Raw genomic sequence first — 20644 nt, 5'->3', positions numbered from 1 at the left:
ACACTGAGAATCATTTTCCTGTGGGCATACTCAGCAAATCTATAGAAAGGTAACTATAAAAGGATCAATGAAAGACCAGCCAGAGTGCAGAAGACCACAAACTGCAAACGCAAGTATAAATAAAGAGCAATAAATAAGAAGAACATGCCTTAATGAGATAGGGTCTTTAAAGTTAGATCATTGGTTGTGGGAACATCTCAATAGATGAGCAAGTGAGTGTCGTTAACCCTTCTGTTCAAGAACTTGATGGCTGAGGGGTATTAACTGTTCTTGAACCTGGTTGTGTGAGATCCAAGGCTCTTGTACCTTCTACCTGATGGCAGCAGTGAGAAAAGAGCATGACCTTGGTGGTGGGGATCTCTGATGATGGATGCCTAACGTCATGGCATGGAAATATAATACAGGTCCTTCGTCATGACTGGGTGCAAGTCCCTGAACTCCCTATCCAAGAGCGCTGAGATAGCACCTTTACCAGATGGGCCATAGCAGTTCAAGGTGGCGGCTCACTGCCATTTCGCAAGGGCATTTTGGGAGGGGCAGTAGATTCTGGCCTTGTCAGCAACACCCACATCCTGAAAATGAACTTCAATGGACATGTCGCTATCAGGGCCTCTTCTGCTGTTCTTTAGTCCTTCAGCGCTGCATTACTTAAATTATATTGAAGGGAACTTGTGTGGTGAGTCCCATTTTCCTTGCCTAAAGTTTTGGATTTCAAATTAGATGCAGGAGGTCAAATTAAGATGAGAAGGAAGAGTTATTAAAATAGCATATCGCTGGAGTAGAACAGAGGTATGCATGCATGGATTGAAATGAATAAGAAGAAGAAACTGTAAAAGCATTAAGAATTATACAAAACAACCCTCCTTGTACAGACTATATTGTAGACAAATTTTTGTGCGGCATTGCACTACATAAACATACTGCAAAATGATGAATTATATGCAGGATTCAAGATTGCTTAATGTCATTTCCTGTACACAATTGAACTCAATTTACTTTATTTCTTACATCCTTCACATACATGAGTAAAAATCTTTACGTTCCATCTCTGTCTCAATGTGCAATGTGCAATCATAGTAATTTATAATAAATAGAGCAGTCAAGGTAATACTCAAGTCAGCGTGAGTTAATCAATCTGATCCGGTGGAAGAAGCTGTCCCAAAGCCTGTTGGTCCTGGCTTTTATGCTGTGGTACCGTTTCCCATATGGTAGCAGCTGGAATAGATTGTGGTTGGGGTGACTCGGGTCCCCGATCATCCTTCGGGTCCTTGTTTCACACCTGTCTTTGTAAATGTCCTGAATCATGGGGAGTTCACAACTACAGATGCACTGGGCTATCTGCACCACCCTCTGCAGAGTCCTGCGATTAAGGGAAGTACAGTTCCCATACCAGGAAGTGATGCAGCCAGTCAGGATGCTCTCAATTATGCCCCTGTAGAAAGTTTTTAGGATTTGGGAGCCCATACCAAACTTCCTCAACCGTTTGAGGTGAACGAGGCATTGTTGTGTATTTTTCACCACACAGCTGGTGTGTACAGACCTCGTGAAGTCCTTGGTGATATGGATGCCAAGGAACTTAAAGCTGTTTACCCTTTCAACCCCAGATCCATTGATGTCAATAGGGGTCAGCCCGTCTCCATTTCTCCTGTAATCCACAACCAGCTCCTTTGTTTTTGTGACATTGAGCAAGAGATTTTTTTCTTGACACCACTGTGTCAGAGAGATGACTTCTTCCCTGTAGGCCACTTCGTTACTGTTTGAGATAAGGCCAATCAATGTAGTGCTGTCGGCAAATTTAATTCGCAGATTGGAGTTGTGGGTGGCGACACAGTCATGGGTATACAGGCAGTAAAGGAGGGTGCTTAGGACACAGCTCTGAGGGGCTTCTGTGTTGAGAGTCAGAGAGTCAGGGGGGCAGAGGTGAGGGAGCCCACTCTTATCACCTGCCGGCGATCTGACAGGAAGTCCAGTATCCAGCTGCACAAGGCCGAGATCTCTGAGCTTCCTGTCGAGCCTGGATGGAATTATGGTGCTGAATGCTGAACTGTAGTCCAAGAACAGTATTCTCACATAAGTATCCTGCTTCTGCAGATGCACAAGGACAGTATGTAGAGCAGTGGCTATTGCGTTGTCTGTTGGTCGGCTCGTCGGTAGGCGAATTGTAGGGGATCCAGTGTAATTAGAATGAAGTTATTGTTACTCCGGATCCAATGCAGATAAATAATCCACAAGAGATAAAGAACACAATTATAATAACTAAAAAAACCACACAATATATATAAAAACATACAATAGTTCATTAACATATATTGATTGTACGTCCACAAAGTGACACTAGGCTGTACATCAGGTGAATGATGGGAAATAATAAAGTAATGGAGGGATTAGTAGGTGGAGGTGTTGATCAGCCTTCCTGCTTGGGGAAAGCAACTGTTTTTGAATCTAGTGGACCTGGTGTGGATGCTACGTAGCCTCCTCCTTGATGGGAGTGGGACAAGCAGTCCTTGAGTAGAGTGGGTGGGATCCTTCATGATGTTACTGCCCCTTTTCCAGCACCTTTCTGTCTATATGCAGTTGATGGCAGGTAGGCTGGAGCTAGTGATGTGCTGGGCAGTTTTGACAACCCATTGTAGAGCCTTTCTGTCCAGCGCAGTACAGTTTCCACACCAAGCAGTGATGCAGTTTGTCAGGATGCTCTCTACTGCGCATTTGTAGAATGACGTGATTGTGGATGTGCAAAGTCTGGCTCTCTTCATCCTCCCCAAAAAGTAGAGGTGTTGGTCATCTTTCTTGACTGCGTAGGATGTGTTCTGGGACCATGAGAGGTTGTGTGTAATGTGCACTCCCAGAAACTTGAAACTGCCTGCAGTTTCCACTGCTGTACCGCCGATGTAAAGTTGGGGTGAGGGAGGGGTGTCAGTGGTGTGAGGAAGGACTTAATTAAACTGGAAGAATGGAATTTGAGCCACAATTGGGAACAGTTAACAGGAGAGTAAACAACAGACCCACTTCACTAGAACTTTTATTGCTGCTGAGCCTGTAGATAATTTATTACAGCGCACTGCACTAGGTGCGCCTTGGCAAGTCTGCACGTTCAATAAATCAATTAACAGGTTAAGAAATGATGCTGAAAGGGACTTTAATCCCAATGGGAATTTCATATAAAACAGACAACAAATTAGCAATTTTCACTGCTTTCTTCATGCTTGGTTATGGCAAATGCCAAAATTTATGCATTTCATTTTCGCTGAACACAGTTGGATATTGGAAGACTCCAATCCATTGTCAAAGGTCTCATACTCTGCAACTTATCTCCTACTTTAGGACAAAAACAACTCACCCACACTACAAGACTATGAATCTACAAAGACCAAGTGACTAAATAGCCTACCAGAATATTCACCAAATGGTTATTTATTATTTAGAGATACAGCGATAGAGAGATCATGATAGGGAGACTTAGTGATAGAGAAAAGGCCTTTCCGGGCCTTCAAGCCACACCACCAGCAATCACTGATTGAACCCTAGCCTGAACAGGGGACAATATACAATGACCAATTCACCTGTCCCCTGCAAGGTCTTTGGACTGTAGGAGGAAACTGGAGCACTCCACATATTATGTCATAATATTATATTTACTTTTTTTTCTTTTTCATCAATTCCTTGATATCTGGATTGCCTGCCTTTCCCATAGATGAATCCAGACAGTAGCTATTTGCTCTTTCTTTGAATCTCTGGGGTGCCAGGTTTAACTACCATAGTAACGCTAACAAGATTTTGTTATAAGCTCCAATGATAGGACAAGATTAAGCAAGCATAGAGTAAGGGTATTTGGACTCTATCAAGCTGCTCATATCTTATGAAGGGTTCCCCTCAACCCATTAAAGTGCATGAAAGTAACTCTGGTGCAAGGCAGAATCAAAGGTAGTTTGTGGGGAGAAATGGGAGGATATTTAGTCCAATATTCTGTGTACTTTATAGCCTCCCCTGAAAAGTGCCAGCCTTCTCATTTAAAATCTGGCCAACCAATGAATGAGTAGTACACAACCGAAATACAAATTCAAATGAAAGAAAAAAAACAGGAGATTTTCTTTTTGCAAATGTATCTATCAGCTTATCACAATTAGCAGGCAATAAGTCATTAATCACCTGATTTCCAAATACATGCATTAATAGATCATAATAATGTGTAATTATTAATCAAAGTCACAGAAGTGCACCCTGTTGTTCATAAATATGACAGATAAATAATTTAGAGATACCGCCCATCACAGGCCCTTCTGGCCCGACGAGCTGCACTGCCCAGCAACTCACCTATTTAACATTAGCCTTATCACAGGACAATTTACAATGGCCAATTCACCGACTAACTGGTATGGGATTTGGACTGGGGGGGGGTGGGGGTGGGGGGAATCACACACCTGAGGGAAACCCACATGGTTCATGGGGAGAACGTACAAACTCCTTACAGACGGAGCTGGAATTGAACTCCGAGCTCCAGGGAGCCCCAAGCTGTAATAACGTGGTGCTGACCACAATGCTACCCTGCTGCTCCATGACACTCCCGTGCCAATTATCTCTGGTGCTTAGAGTCACAGGGCAGTACGATACAAAACTAGGCCCTTCAGCCCATCTAATTCAAGCTGAACCGCTATTCTGTCTAGGCTCATTGATTTGTACGGGCCCTCTATACCATTTTTAAACGTTGAAATCAAACCTGCATCCATCACTTCCTCTGGCAGCTCATTCCACACTCTCATCAACCCCTGAGTGTAGAAGATCCCTCCCTTAGTATATCACCTTTCACCCTAAACCCATGAGCTCTAGTTGTAGTCCCACCCAACCACATTGGAAAAAGCCTGCTTGCATTAACCCTACCTATACCCCTCCTAATTTTGTATATCTCTGTGATCCTCAGATCCTGTTGGCTGCATGATTCTAGGAAAGACAATCTCTCACCCCGCCAAACATATGAGATTGAGGTGTAAGGTCACCCAAGACCCCCTGTTTGTGTGGACATTGCATGATTTGTTACCCTGTTACAAATCAGTACCATGCAATAACAGGCAGTACACCACATACAATTAAACCATTTAGCTTCATAATTCTTAATTTGACTAAAGGGTTAGTCAAGAAAATCAAAAAGAAAATGGCCCATTTTAATGTAACAGTCTAATGTGCACAAGTTGGAGCTCACGGTTTCCCCTTCGCCGATCCTCCTTCCATCTCCCCGTGCTTCGTTGACTCCCATCTCCACTCCAAGTCCACTCCTATGACCTCTCCTCTCCTGCGTCTTCTCTCTCCCCATCTCCCGCCAAACAAAAGACCCAGATCACCCTGGTGTCAGGCATACAGCCACGAAAACACACTCCCTTCATAGGACAGCTCATATTCAAAAGCACTCATTATCTCTAACTATAACCCAAACACTGCTTCTACAGAAAGACCATTACGTTAGCAGTGAACCTTTTCCCAGGGTGTTACACCTCTGTCACATATCCACATATGTATCACACGTTCATCACCTGCAATATTTTATCTGCCCCTCCGAATTTTTTAAAATTAGGATCTCAATATGCATGTGCATTACTTAATGAACTCCATTGTATGAGTTCAAGCATATCTATACCAGAAAATCTTCATGTATGTACAAACGTGAATATCTTATGAAGCTTCACATTCTCATTGATTAGTTCATCAACAACTAAATTGTACAGGTCTTCAGAAAGAATAAATCAGAACAGAAAATGTCAGGAAAATGAAGCAGTTTGCTGGCCCTCAGCTGGGGATAGTTTGAGTTAGAGATGACAGTGGTGGAGGGAGGGGGTGGGGAAAGGCCATGAATATGGTGATTGGCGAATGTGTTTTTTGGCACTGTAGTGACAGCAAATAGTTACCTACTGCCAAATAAAGGAGAAATATTGCTCTGATTGACCACATTAATTAAAAATCTTATCCTGGCTGTGGATGGAATACACCATGTTTAGGTTGCACACTGAAGTCTGCCCTTCTCTCCTAGTTAAAATCCAAAAAAATGGTACTAAATAGCAATGACTTGCAGTGGATTCCAGTTAATAAAGGCCATCAGTTAATTGCGGCAGCTGCTTACTTGGGATAAGCCTTAAACAACAAAAACAAATTGAAGAAATAACCAGGATTTCCTTCATTCATTTGGGACACTGTGCCAAGTAATTGGGAACAGGAGACTGTTGCTGAACAGTTTCTAATTAGCACCAATAGTGTGCACTTGTGTGGCCATTAGACACTACACTGTGCTTAGAGCGACCAGTTTTTAAATAGCATCAGTTGTGTGTGTCTGTGTTCAAAAAGCAATAATTTTTGTCACTGATTCTTGGTGAAAAATAAGCAGTGAGACAATTCAGTACTGTTTTGCTCACTGCAGTTTCAGGCATTCAGGCTTGGAAATGCCAGAAACCGCCAAGAGTGAAAATGTGACTATTTCACTACTTCAACAAGTTAGGAACAATGAAGATTTTGAAGATAGTGACAACCATCTTGGATGCTACAATGAAAATGAAGATTTGAATGATGCAATCATTGAAAGCAATGTATGAAGGCAGTCCATTATCTGCACTAGGTGTCCGTGCTGATTCTGTTCATTTACGGTCAAACAAAAGAACACAACATCATACACTGGAAGAATTCCTCTGTTGATAACTATTAGGAACAAATAAACAGTTTAATAGCACTGTAGTGCTGGTAGTGTTCTAATTTGTTCTGTATTTCATTAAAATACATAATTTGTAACTCAATTAAATTGTAGTTTATCTTTTATATACCATTTCAACTATTTCAATGAAACTTTGACTAACTGGGGCAGCCACTTAAATAGGCCAAAATGCAGTAATCCCAATGTGTCCCAATTATCTGGAATCCACTGTATATAGCATCTTGTGCAAAATTAGACATTAAGCCACATAAGGGAACGTTTAAACTAATGACTAAAAGTATGAACATGGGTTTTAGAGAGCACCTTAAAGAAAGAAGTAGTGAGGCAGAGATATTCTGGGATAAAATTCCAAAGCTCAAGGACAGCCTCTGAAGGCACAGTTGTCAACAGTGGAGCTCTGAAAATCATAAATGCACAAGAAGCCAGAGGGGGAGTGTGGTCAGTGGTGGGTTTGGGGAAAGAATTATATAGAAAGTGTGATGGAGGGTTAGAAGGGGAGGGGAGGCACTTGGAGCAATTGATAACTATGGAAAAAATCTTAGATTTGAAACACAGCTAGACCAGCAGTCAACAAAGGTCAGCAAACATTTGGGTAATTGTTCTCCAAGTACAAGTTGTAATAAAGTCATGAATCGTTCACCATCGCACAGCTCAGAAAATCTTCATTGCACCTGATTATAGCTTTTGTAGTTTCTCCACAATCTCCTAATAACTCACTCGCCCACCTTTGGATCTATTACATTTAGTCTCCATGGAGATAGATTGATTTTTGATTAGTAATGGCGTCAAAGGTTATGAGAAGAAGGCAGAAGAATGGAGTTGAGAGGGAAAATAAGTGTGTCATGGGTTGAATGGCCTAATTCTGCTCCTGTGTCTTACGGTTTTATCTTCATTGATCCTCAAAAGCCAAGAAGTACCTTTTCAATATTTATGCAAACAAATGAGTATCTCAAATCACTCATTTGCAAAAGAGTCCAGCTAGGTCCACACATTCGACACATAGCCTAACTTTTACTCATCAAGAAGTCTTAACTTTAACTAGATAATCTTACATGATTCGTTGAGTTAACACCTGAATGGACTATTCAGAGAAAATAATAATAAAAAATCTGTTAAATGCAACATTTATTCTCAAACTGCATCTTGGAGTGCTGAAATCTCATTTAGTTCTAGCCCAGTACCTCCAAAGTTAAAAGATCACCATTGTTCCATTTTCATTAAAGTATCACAAAAGTTACACAGCAATATCTCAGGTCTCAAAACAGCAACATTAGTCATAATGCTAGGGAAAAAAACATTGCCCTGTATTAAACATACACCCTAAGTAAGGCATTTGCACAGTAGTGGGCCCTATTGTGCTAGTGCATTAGAACTTATTCTGCCTCTGGGCTCATCAGTTCTGTAGTGAGGAGACGTGAAGAAGGCAGTTTTTCATCGAAACATTGGTTAGTATCAATAGCTGTACCTGGCTGGAAGCCTGAGAAGTTTATTCATGCACTTTATACTCTACAGCAAATAATGCTGCACTTCATATCCGAGTTAATGATGTACTCTGCAAATTACAGAGTGTAGCGATACACTTCATTTCTTACAGCGAGTAGCGATGCAATTCATATTCTGCACTCAGCAATGATGTATGCAGTCTGTAGTGAAGCACTGTATATACCACAGTGAATAGTGATGCATTATATAGTCTATAGTCAGCATTTTATGCACTACATTTCCAAGGTTTTGCCAACCATGATTCTAGTGAAACCCAGGACTGAGAAGGAAGGCGAAAGATGCCAGAATAAAAAAGTGGGAAGGAGGGGAAAGAGATAAGATGGAAGGTGATAGGTGAAGCCAGGAGGGTGGTAAAGGTCAAGGGCATCTTCCCCCTTCCTTCTCAGTCTTGAAGAACGGTCTTGGCCTGAAACATCAACTAGCTATTCAGGTACATCGATGCTGCCTGATCTGATAAGTTCCTCCAGCAGTCTGTGTGGCTGCTTTGGATTTTCAGCATCTGCAGAATTTCTTGTGTTTAATGTCAGAAGCTGTCAACCGTACATTCTGTGAGCAGGGTCTGCTGCGGTCCTATCTGCCCATCAGACTGATAAGCTTGCAAGCCTGCTGGAACCTTCAGGAGCTTCACCACAGGAATCCTCAGAGAGAGGAATGTGAGGTGCAGGCTGGGTCTTTAGAGAGAAGGATATGCATCAGGTCACGAGAAACCTGCCCCACTAACATAGCAACGAACAACAAGTGAAATCTTCAACAAGATCACGTTCAGACTTATCCTCAACTCTGTAAGAGGTCCATGAGCCAGTCCTAATCAGAGGTTCAGAGGTGGTTAGGGTTAGCAACTTTAAATTCCGGGGTGTTACTATTCAGAGGACCTGTCCTAGACCCAGAACATAAGTGCAACTGCGAAGAAAGGACAGAAGCACCTCTACTTCCGAGTAGTCTGTGGAGATTCGGCATAACATCAAAAACTTTGACAAACTTCTATCGATGTGTGGTGGAGAGTATATTGACTGGCTGTATCATGCCCTGGTATGGGGACACCAATGCCTTTGAATAGAAAATCCTACAAAAGGTAGTGGATTTGGCCAAGTACATCACAGGTAAAGCCCTCCCAACCATTGAGCACATCAACCTGAAAAGCTGTCAAAGAAAAGCAGCATCCATCATCAGAGATCCCCACCACCCAGGTCATGCTCTTTTCTTGCTACTGCCATCAGGTAGAAGGTACAAGAGCCACAGGACTCGCAACACCACGTTCAAGAACAGTTACTACCCCTTAGCAATCAGGTTCTTGAATAAAAGGGGATAACTACACTCACTTGCCCCATCATTAAAATGTTCCTACAACCACTGATATCACTTTAAGGACTCTTTATCTCATTATCTCATGTTTGTTATTTATTGCTATTTATTTATATTTGCATTTGTATAGTTTATTGTCTTCTGCACTGTGGCTGATCTTTATTTGATTCTGTTATAGATACTATTCTATAGATTTGCTGAGTATGTCACAGGAAATTGAATCTCACTGTTGTACATGGTGACATATATGTACTTTGATAATAATAGTTACTTTGACCTTTGAACTTCGAAACTGACAAAATTTGACCTTAATCCTTTCTGATTTAAATTCTATACATTTTAACCTGGCATTTTGCAGGTTACTCTCCCACAGATATACAGCACAAGAACCAATATCCCATTGATAAGCCCATATTTATGGATTTAGTCAGGAATTACTTAACATTATTGTTGTTGGGAGCCTGCCATATAGTTACCAGCCCATGGGAAAATAAATAGCTTATCTTCATTATTTGTTAACAATTAATCACTTGCCTGCAGTTCTGTGTTGCAAGCTGGAAAGTCATGTTGCCTTTAACATTCCTGATTTTGGAAAATAACCAAGTGTCAATTTAATAACAGGTTTTTGCAAGTTTGGCACCTACACCAATTTAAGATTAATTCTTAATCCTCAGGTCATGCTGCTTTTCGTGGGAGTTTTAACTGCACGAGTTTCCCTTGAGTTACTTACATGAGGGAGATAGTGAAATGGAATCTTTGCCGCAGACCCTTGAAAGTTACAAAGGACTGTGGGGGAAAACTCCGTGTTGTAATCTCACAGTACGGCCTCTCATATTCACCAGCTGGACATTCACATCTGAAGCCACCAACAAGCAGATTGATGCAGGTTCCTCCATTCTTGCAGACACCGGGTGCACAGCGGCCGGACCTGGTACTCACTTCGCAATGCTCCCCTGAAACACAGCACAGAACGAAGGATGAATGATTCAATATCATGCCTGAAATTACTCTCAAAGGCAATGGAAAAATTGCAAATTCTGGTTCCATGTTATCTGGATTTTCACATACAAGTGCAGTTTCTGAAGATCATCACTTCGAATAAAAAAGAAGCAACCAGCCATTTGTAGCATCTATGTAGATCCAAGGATCCCCAGTGTCTCGGCCATTGGTATTTAATGGCAAATAAATCAGCTCCACCATGGTCTCACATATGGACCTAATCCCTCCTGTAACTACTGTTATATTACATTACTCAATGCCTCCAAGTTTCAGAATGGCAATAAATCTACTTGAACGCTTGACATATCAACCACAAAGCTATAATTTCAAACTATCTCGATATTTGATTCTGCAAGCGGTCGAAATTTCTGTCTACATTGATATTTGGAATTTAACAGGATAGCTCCGAGTCAGTTTTGGGTTTCACTGAAACAATGCCAGTTTCCTTTAAAGCAAAATGGTTTTCAACAAATAGGGACTACTGGGAAAAGGAACAGTTGCTGAGTTACTGTGCACAACCAATCTAAGTTGCTAGCCTGCTGAAACTACCTTTGTCAAACATTCCAAGGAGACTGAGGTCTGGAAACAAATGCTTGAATGCATGGCAGATGCAGAAGCAACAACAATCACCGAAAGGGAATGGAATAAATAAAAACAACGGGATTTGTTGGACACCTTCCCTCATTTTGGTTAAGATCCCCCAGGCCATGCCCTCTTCCCATTGTTACAGGAGCCTGAAGGCACACACACAGCAATTCAGGAACAGCTTCTTCCCCTCTGCCATCCAATTTCTAAGTGGACATTGAATCCATGAACACTACCTCACTACTTTTTAAAAACTTTATTTCTGTTTTCGCGCTACTTATTTTAGTTTGTTTTCTGTATTTATCATGTATGCATTGTACTGTTACCTCAAAGTCAACAAATTTCATGCATATGACGGTGATATTAAACCTGACTCTGATTCTGAAATGCTTTATAGCTAAAAGTAGTTTTAAAATATAGGCATCCGTTAGTCTCGTGAGACCATGGATTTGCGCCTTGGAAGGTTTCCAGGGCGCAGGCCTGGGCGAGGTTGTATGGAAGACTGGCAGTTGCCCATGCTGCAAGTCTCCCCTCTCCACGCCACCTATGTTGTCCAAGGGAAGGGCACTAGGGCCGACACAGCTTGGCATCGGTGTCGTCGTACAGCAATGTGTGGTTAAGTGCCTTGCTCAAGGACACAACACGCCGCCTCAGCTGAGGCTCAAACTAGCGACCTTCAGGTCACTAGACCGATGCCTTAACCACTTGGCCACGCGCCAACACAAAATATAAAAGTATAGTCCTAGCTCAAAGTTCAAAGTAAATTTTATTATCGAAGTACATATATGTCACCATATACAACCCTGAGATTCATTTTCCTGTGGCATACACAGCAAATTTATAGAGTAGTAACTATAACAGGATCTATAGAGTGCAAAAGACAAGAAACTGTGTAAATGCAAATATAAATAAATAGCAACAAATAATAAGAACATGAGAAAATGAGATAAAGAATCCTTAAAGTGAAATCATTGGTTGTGGGAACATCTCAACGGTTGGACAAGTGAGTGCAGTTAACCCTTTTGTTCAAGAACCTGATGGTTGAGGGGTAGAAATTGTTCCTGAACTTGGGCAGTGTGAGTCCTGAGGCTCTTCTACCTTCTGCCTGATGGCAGTAGTGAGAAGAGAGCATGGCCCTGATGATGAGGACCTCTAGTGCTTTGGTTCTTCAGTGTACGAAGTCAATAGCCAATTTAGGCACAGTGTGCTCCAATAACCAATGGTATAATAATAATCAGGCCGTTTGTGTTCAGTGCAACTATTGCTAACAGTAGCTCTGTGCTCGTCTTTAAAATAGACCATTAGATCTTTTGTAGCCATCCAAGACAGTACAGAACTGCATGTTTTATTTCTGAAATGCATTTCCTAAAAGACAGGGGTTAATAGGCACTCAATTGCCAACACGGAGTTTCATATTCAAGTCCCTTGCTTTCGTCTTCGGAGCAGAGCTGTTGCAATGATCACTTTGTTCCTATAACAGGTTAAACACTGGCATGCTGCAGTTTCTGTGACTCCAGCTCCTGGAAAAGCAATCAAGTAGTGCCGTGGTTGTGGTATTGAATGACACTGTACTATTGCAGATAAAATTAGCATTTTCATGGCTAGGAATTTAAACCTTTTACTTGATAGATTTTAACAATGAAACAGCCCTTTCTTTGTAATAGGAGTACCAAGCAAAATTTGGAATGGAAATTATTCACAGAATTGTTGGACTTTTGCCAGTAAGTGACAAAAATCACTTTAACTTCTTCATCAGATTGTTAGAGTGGATGGAAGGCCCATGATGTCATCCTCACCACTGTTCATTGTGTCTGAACTTTACTTTTAGAAGCTACTGAAAAAAATATGTTCAAAATTTGATTATTTTGGTGGGTGGGGGGGGGGAGAGACAGGTTTAGCCATGAGTACATGCATTTAAATAGGCAAATTACCATATCCCTCATCCCAAATAGGATCGTCAGAGGAACCATCAATTGGGCTTTTCATTTTGAATTGCCATGACACTTCACCAGTAACTTCTATGTATTGTGAACATTTGACATACACGGGTGAGACAAATGGCAGCCTGCTTGAAAAGGGGTGATTTGCCCATGATCCAAAGAACGAGAAAAGGTATTTTCAATCACACAAATTAAAATGATCCCACATCACTCATTCAGCTTTCCATTTCATTGCCTGTACATCTAAACAAAATAGCGCAAAGTATAATTTGGAAATGGGACATCAGCAGATACACACCAAAGAGTAAAATTTTGTAAATCTAACTGACAATAAGACTCCTGACATTGTTAGCAGAATGACTTAAGGAGATTAGTTACCTTTAACAAAGATAAAACTATTTAGGTTTGAAAATTAAGCACAACGCCCTATAGTACCAGAGGCGTGGGTCCACTTCCTGCTGCAGTCTGTAAGGAGTCTGTATGCTCTCCCCGTGATTGCATGGGTTTCCTCTAATTTCCTCCCACAGTCCAAAGATGTACTAACTGGGGGGTTGACTGGTCACTGTAAATTATCCCATGATTAGGGTTAAATTGGGGGATTGCTGGGCTTACCAGAAGGGCCTATTCTGCGTTGTATCTCAATTAATAAATAGACAGATAAATAAATAAATAAATAAATCTTCATGACATCATGAAAATTTCAGTGTGCCATTTACCATGAAAAAATATAAAGAGCTTCATGTTGGAAGTAAAATTAGTTATCTTGGATAAACATTAATCATGTCACTTAAATAAGTTTTCAGCTTCTCCCTGTATGCCCTTAAGCAGATAAATATAAAGAAAACCACAACACCCATTGCGCTGCCTGCTAGAAGTTGATTCCAGTCAATGTGACTAGCAGAGCTTAAGAGTTAAAACGTTTGCCAAATTGGTTGCATTTTATTTTAATGATCTGCCTTCTCAACACTGCTTGTTTTTAAGCAATGAATTGTTATTACTGTACATGCACTCCATTCAAAAGCATGTTGCACAGATAACAGCAGAAATAGTGACCTAATAATATCTGGCTAATTCTGACAAAAAAAAACAAAATCACATCAAAATTTTCCATGATGTTTACAAATTCTATAGATGAATCCACCATTTTCATGACAGCACAAGCAATACATATTTTGAGATACTGTGTACACAAAGAATCAATTCTCCAAAGCCACAAGGGAATTTTTGTGCTCCTACAAACATAATGTGATGATTATGAATACCCAAATGAATGTGCTTCAATGGGGCCTCAAGCACAAGAACTTTTCGATTGTTTCTCCCATTATGGCTATGAAATATCTCAGTGGTATGATAATTGAAAAGGCAAATTAATTCAAGCACTGCAAGGAGACCGAACAGAACTAGGATACATTACAGGGCCATTGAACACAGAGAAAATTTAAGCGAATTAACAATATCACAAACTAGGTACGAATTCAAATTCTAAATGTGTGAGGAAGCATCGTGCAGACCAGCATCACATTTGAAGGGGGAGAGAGACTGGGAATGAAGACTAGCAACAACGTGTGGAGCAGGAACAAAACATCGGCAGGGCTAAAAGGCAGGTCAGGAACGCTGTGACCAGGGGATGCAGTGGGCAGGAAAGTGGTGTGGTTGTCTGAGGATTTGGTTCATTTCCTTCACTACCTGCAAGTCCCACCCCCAGCTGACAAAGACAGTATTAACCCTGGAGAGCCCAGCTGCCTGCTTACCCAGGACAATGTGGTTCAAGTGCCTCTGCCAAACTCCGTAAGGAACACTGCATTGGAAATGACGTCATCCCATTGGATCCGCACTCCCTGCCATTGGCATAGTGTGACTGACTGGCACCAAAGTGTCCAGATGAATTTCAAGAACTGGAAACAGTCACGACACATGCCAGTGATATTAACCTGATTCTGATGCTGATGCTGATGCTGCAGTGCTGAGAGGGGAGCTTGAAACAGGAATGTCATGGCTAACAAATCAAACTAACTAGGATGCCTTTTTCTGAGGTGCCTTGCTATGTAGAGCCTGAGAAATCAAGAATTGATCATTATTACTATGGTGAATAAATCACATTTGTCTAGAAATGTTTGAAGAATGGAAATAATTTCAGGAGTGATTTATGTTCCAGCATAAGTGTAGTGGTATGGCTTTTGTTTACTAAGTGGCTGATTTGATATCAAATGAGAACAGCTCTTCAGAGTCAGATTCATTTGAATGGATGGCAGAGACGTCAGGTAAATATTCTTTCCGCCAGTCAGTTGATGTTGAAGATATCCACAATATCCTAAACAAGCACATATGCACATGCCCCACTCCATTATTCACCATCCATTTTCACCCATTCTAAATCTTAAAGCTCAGCATCTCCCTCAGCACCCTTTGCTCCTCCTTCCCCTCTCAGACTCCCACTTTTCTCACTGTCACACCCTTCACCCAGGTGTCCCAACTCTGTGAGAGGTTTCCTGACCACTGTCCATCCTTGCTTTCCAGTCCAACCAACTACACTGCCCAAGGCCCCAACTCCCCACAGAGCAGTTCCCAAAAATCCCTCCAAGCCTCCACCTGTCCTCCCAATGTTATCAGAAGATTGCAAGATGTGAGCAGATGATAAATTACAGAGTCTGAGTCCTGGATGCTGTTTTGCTGCCAGCACCCCAGTGAGGGCACGCTTGCCTTGAAGTCAGATTCAGTAGACTAAACCTCAAGATGATGTGATTGTCCTATGAGAAGAACTGGGAAAAGTGCTATCAGCTTAACCCGGAAAAATGAGGAATGACTTACCTATTTCCCCTGGGATCAATAAAGTATGACTATGACTATGACTAAAATTCTGAGAAAGATCTGCCTGCTAAGTTATCTTTCCATTGGCTGGAAAGGATTAAAGCTAGTGTCGTGAGCCTTGTGAGCCTCTGCAGCATGCCATGGAGAATTGGGCTTCTAGGTTTCTTGAGACCCTGTTGTCTAATTGTTGGCTTAACAAGAGTCGTTAAGTCATACTTTCTGTTTAATCTTGTCAAGTTAATTGTGACTGGAATGGGTTTTCCGCATTCTATGATTATTTAATTTGGTCTCTCGATTACTGTTATTCAGACTCTTTGTGTGGGGAATGATTTGTCTCATGGTGTTGCTTGGTCATGCTGCCAATGCTCTCTTGGTACTGTATTCCTATGTATAACCTCTTGTTTCCATCTGTACATGAGAGTTTGCCATTCCTCCGCACCTGTGTTCAGTCCTGCCAGTGACTACCACGACAGATGGGGTCTGGGAGGGGTTGGGTCCAAGGCCATGGTGTTAAAATAAGGAATTAAAGAGATTAACAACTTAGGACTGAGGAAAGATTCCTTTCTCCAGAAGGTTGTAAAGTTTTGGAATCTCAAAGGTCCATAAACACTCAATCTGGAAATATGTTTCAGTGTTTGGATGGATGTCAGAGTTGGTTGGGCAAAGTAATGAGATAAGGATCGTTACAAAATTTAAGGAAGAAGGTTCAGTAATTAGGGGCGACCCTTGCTCTTTCAAAGTAATAAACACCCAATTAAATACTGACTGTCCCAAACATACTATATACAAGTATAGAAAAAGATACAGCCTTTCATAAAAATCACAACAACCCATTGAAGCAAATTCACTCCTAGAAAGCTGAAAATGTGACAATTATTTACGTGAGTCTTTTGTCCACTCGTCTCTCCCCACTGATAACCTTCTTGGCACATATCCCTGCTGGCATAAGAAGTGCTACACCTGCCGGGATAGCTCTTCCCACACCACAATTCAGAGTCCCAGACGGTCCTTGCATGTGAGGTGACACTTTGCCTGTCAGTCTGCTGGGGACATCTGGCGCTCCCAGTGCAGCCTGCAGAACCAAAACCGATTAGAGGACCATTTTGTCCGCGCAAAAGGCAGGCTCTCCCAGTGGTCACCCATTTCAATTCGACTTCCCATTCACATTTTGACACATCTGTTTATGGCCTCTTCTACTGCCATGGTGAGACCAAACTCAAGTTGAAGGAGCAACCCCTCGTATTCAGTCTGGGTAGCCTCCAATGTGATGGCGTCAACATCGATTTCTTGAACTTATGGTAATTCCCCCCCCCCCTTGATTTCCATTCCCCATTCTAATTACCCTCTTACTGCTTCTCTTCTCACCTGTCCATCACCTCTCTCTGGTTACCCTCCTACATTCCTTTCTTCCATGGTCCACCGTCCTCTCCTATCAGAATCTTTCTTCAACCCTTTACCGCTTCCAACTATTACCTCCCAGTTTCGAACTTCACACCCCCATCCACCCACTTTCCCCGTCACCTGGCCTCACCTATCACCTTCCAGTGTGTACTCTTTCCTCTTCCCCCAACTTTCTTATTCTGGCTTCTGCTCCCTCCCAGAAGAAGGATCACAGCCAAAAGTACTGACTGTTTATTACCTTCCATAGATGCTTCCTGACTTGTTGAGTGCCTCCATCATTTTGTGTGTGCTATTCACAAGATTTCAAACATCTGTGGAATCTCATGTTTAAAAAGGGACGATAAGACTATGGCCAGCAAGATCCCATTAAAAAACAATGACAAGAAAATCGACTTTAACAACACTGGCTGACAGCTTCACACTGATTCCCTCCCAGCACTGGAGCTCCCTCTCATACCATCTTTAAAGAAGCTCCCAACTCCAGTCTCTGAATATTATCCAATATCATCCCCCGAAAAGCAATATTTGCCAAATTGATGCATTTCAGGATATATTATTTTTGTTGCAATGGCTTTAAGTGCACAAGCTTGCAGCAGGTTTTGCCCTGCGCCCACTGTCATGCTGCAGCTTACAAGTAGGAATGGTAGGCTGACACAATAGCATAGTGGTTAGCATAATGCTTTACAGTGCCAGCTATAAGATTTAACACGTATTTAAGTTTGCTGATGACACCACCATTTTGGCTGAATGAAAGGTGGCGACAAATCAGCATATAGGAGGGCGAATGAAAATCTGGCTGAATGGTGCCACAATAATAACCTCTTACCCAACATCAGCAAAACCAAGGAGCTGATTACTGACTACAGGAGGAGGGAAGCGGAGGTCCATAAGCCAGTCCTCATCGGGGGTTTGGAGGTGGAAAGGGGCAGCAACTTTATATTTGTCAGCGTAATCATCTTAGAGGATTTGTCCTGGAAACAGAACTCAAGTGCCATTACAGAGAAGATACGGCAGCACCTCTACTTTTGTAGCAGTCATCTAAAACTTCGACAAACTTCTACAGATGCACAGTGGAGAGTATACTGACAGGTTGCAACACAGTCAAATATGGAAACACTAATGTCCTTAAAAGGAAAATCCCACAAAAAGTAGTGGATACAGCCCAGTCCATCACAGGTAAAGCCCTCCCCACCATTGATCATATTGACTCGGAGTACTGTCGCAGGAAAGCAGCATCCATTGTCAAGGAATCCCACCATCCAGGCCCTGCTCTCTTCTCACTGCAGCTATCAGGAAGGTGGTGCAGGAGCCTCAGGACCCACACCACCAGGTTCAGGAGCAGTTATCACCCCTCAGCCATCAGGCTCTTGAACCAGAGGGGATAACTTCATTCACCCCAACAGTGAACTGTTCCACAACCTATGGACTCACTTTCAAGGCTCTACAACTTATGTTCTCAATATTATTTATTTATTATTTTGTGTTTTATTTGTATTCGCAAAATTTCTTGTCTTTTGCACATTGATTTTTGTTCTTCATTCATTCTATCGTGATTTTTTGTATTTACAGTGAATGCTCACAAGTAAATGAATCTCAGGGTAGTATATGGTGGCATATATGTGCTTTGATAATAAATTTACTTTGAAGATTGGGGTTCTATTTCCACTGCCGTCTGTAAGAAGCTTGTACGTTCTCCCCATGACCGCATATGTGGGCTTCCCCCAGATGCATCTGTTTTCTCTCACATTCCCAAAGACGTACGAGTTAGGTTAGTAAGCTGTGGGCTGGCTATGTTGGCACAGGAAGCATGAAGACATTGCAGGCTTCCCGCAGCACATCTCAGACTGTCTTAGTCATGTATCAGCAACACATTTCACTATATGTTCAGATTAGTTATTGGTTTATTTTTATTGAGATTCAGCGCAGAATAGGTCCTTCCAGCACCACGAGCCGCACTGCCCAGCAATCCCCCCATTCAATTCTAGCTTATTTACAATGACCAATTAACCTACCAACCAGTACATCTTTGGACTGTGGGAGGAAATCAGAATACTCGGAGGAAACTCATGTAGTCACGGGAAGAATGTACAAATTCTTTACAGGCAGCCACAGGAATTGAACCCAGGTTGCCTGTACTGTAAGGCAGGGGTCCCCAACCTTTTTTGCACCACGGACTGGTTTAATATTGACAATATTCTTGCGGACCGGCCGACCGGGGGGGGGGGGGAAGGAAGGGTTCAAGTAGGGTTAAACTCACCTCAACATGTCTTTTACAGTTAGTGTTGCCAACTTTCTCACTCTCAAATAAGGGACAAAAGTAGCAGTCAAATACAGGACACTTGTGTTTACCCCAAGGAAGACTACCATGGCCATGAAGCCTTGCCCGGGCACCTGTGTGCGCATGTGTGTACGAGCCGATTTTTTTTCCACAAATCGGTTTTGGCTTAATCTTCCTGACTACACCGTACATACATTATTTCTACTTTATACAGGCTGTGTTTTTATCATATCATTCCTGCTTTTACTATATGTTAGTGTTATTTTCGGTTTTATGTGTTATTTGGTATGATTTGGTGGGTTATTTTTTGGGTCTGGGACCGCTCAAAATTTTTTCCCATATAAATTAATGGTAATTGCTTCTTTGCTTTACGCCATTTTGGCACGAAAGGTTTCATAGGAACGCTCTACCTTAGCAGGGGAAATACGGGACAAGGGCAGTCCTGTATGGGACAAACCAATTTAGCCCAATAAACGGGATGTCCTGGCAAATGTTGGATGTTGGCAACCCTATGTTCAAGTTCAACAGTATGTGACAGGGAATGAGGAAAAGTGCAGCTGACTCATATTGTTTCCTTGCGGCCCGGTAGCGCATGCTTTGCAGCCCGGTGGTTGGGGACTGCTGCTGTAAGGCGTTGTGCTAACCACTATGCTACTGTGCCACCCCAATCACCTTTGTGTATTGCTGATTGATGACAACATATTGCCCAAGATATCAGGAATAACTCACCTGCCCTTTCTCAAAACAATACCACGAGATCATCAGATTATAGAACAGCTACAGCACCATATTTCCATTGTGTCCATGTCAGCTCTCTATACATGTGACAAATACTTTACGAAAAGCTACTGACCCAAGGTGTGAGGAGTTTGCTGATAGCCCACTGCAAATCCACCCAGTCCAAAAAACCTCCCACACAACTTGTAACACCAGAGATCTTCAGGTCAGATACCCACTAAACAAAAGCCCTGTTAACCAGTGAATATTCAGTGAGAAAACACCAGTGATTTTTTTTTTCAGTTCGTAACATGGAATTTTTAAGAATGTCCTTTCAGAAAAACTAAAGGTTGAAAATACAAGTGAGCACACTGCTTTATGTTCATAACCATTCCTTTTAGTTTTGATAAAAATAGCAAA

The 20644-nt window shown here is 41.9% G+C and overlaps 1 protein-coding gene across 5 annotated transcripts in view; it reads right to left on the bottom strand.

Annotated features, from left to right (window-relative positions):
- The window catches only part of celsr1a (cadherin EGF LAG seven-pass G-type receptor 1a), a 422758-nt gene that overhangs the window by 204463 nt on the left and 197651 nt on the right, over window positions 1-20644 (bottom strand). For all 5 annotated transcript variants that reach the window (XM_072241527.1, XM_072241524.1, XM_072241528.1 and 2 more), the window contains exon 4: window positions 10227-10449. In XM_072241527.1, the coding sequence (XP_072097628.1) occupies window positions 10227-10449 (223 nt within the window). The remainder of the gene's footprint in view (window positions 1-10226; window positions 10450-20644) is intronic.

Source organism: Mobula birostris, chromosome 23, assembly GCF_030028105.1.
Source record: "Mobula birostris isolate sMobBir1 chromosome 23, sMobBir1.hap1, whole genome shotgun sequence".
Lineage (NCBI taxonomy): Eukaryota > Metazoa > Chordata > Chondrichthyes > Myliobatiformes > Myliobatidae > Mobula > Mobula birostris.
Note: the sequence above shows the minus strand (reverse complement) of the source record. Positions and strands in the feature narration are given on the sequence as shown.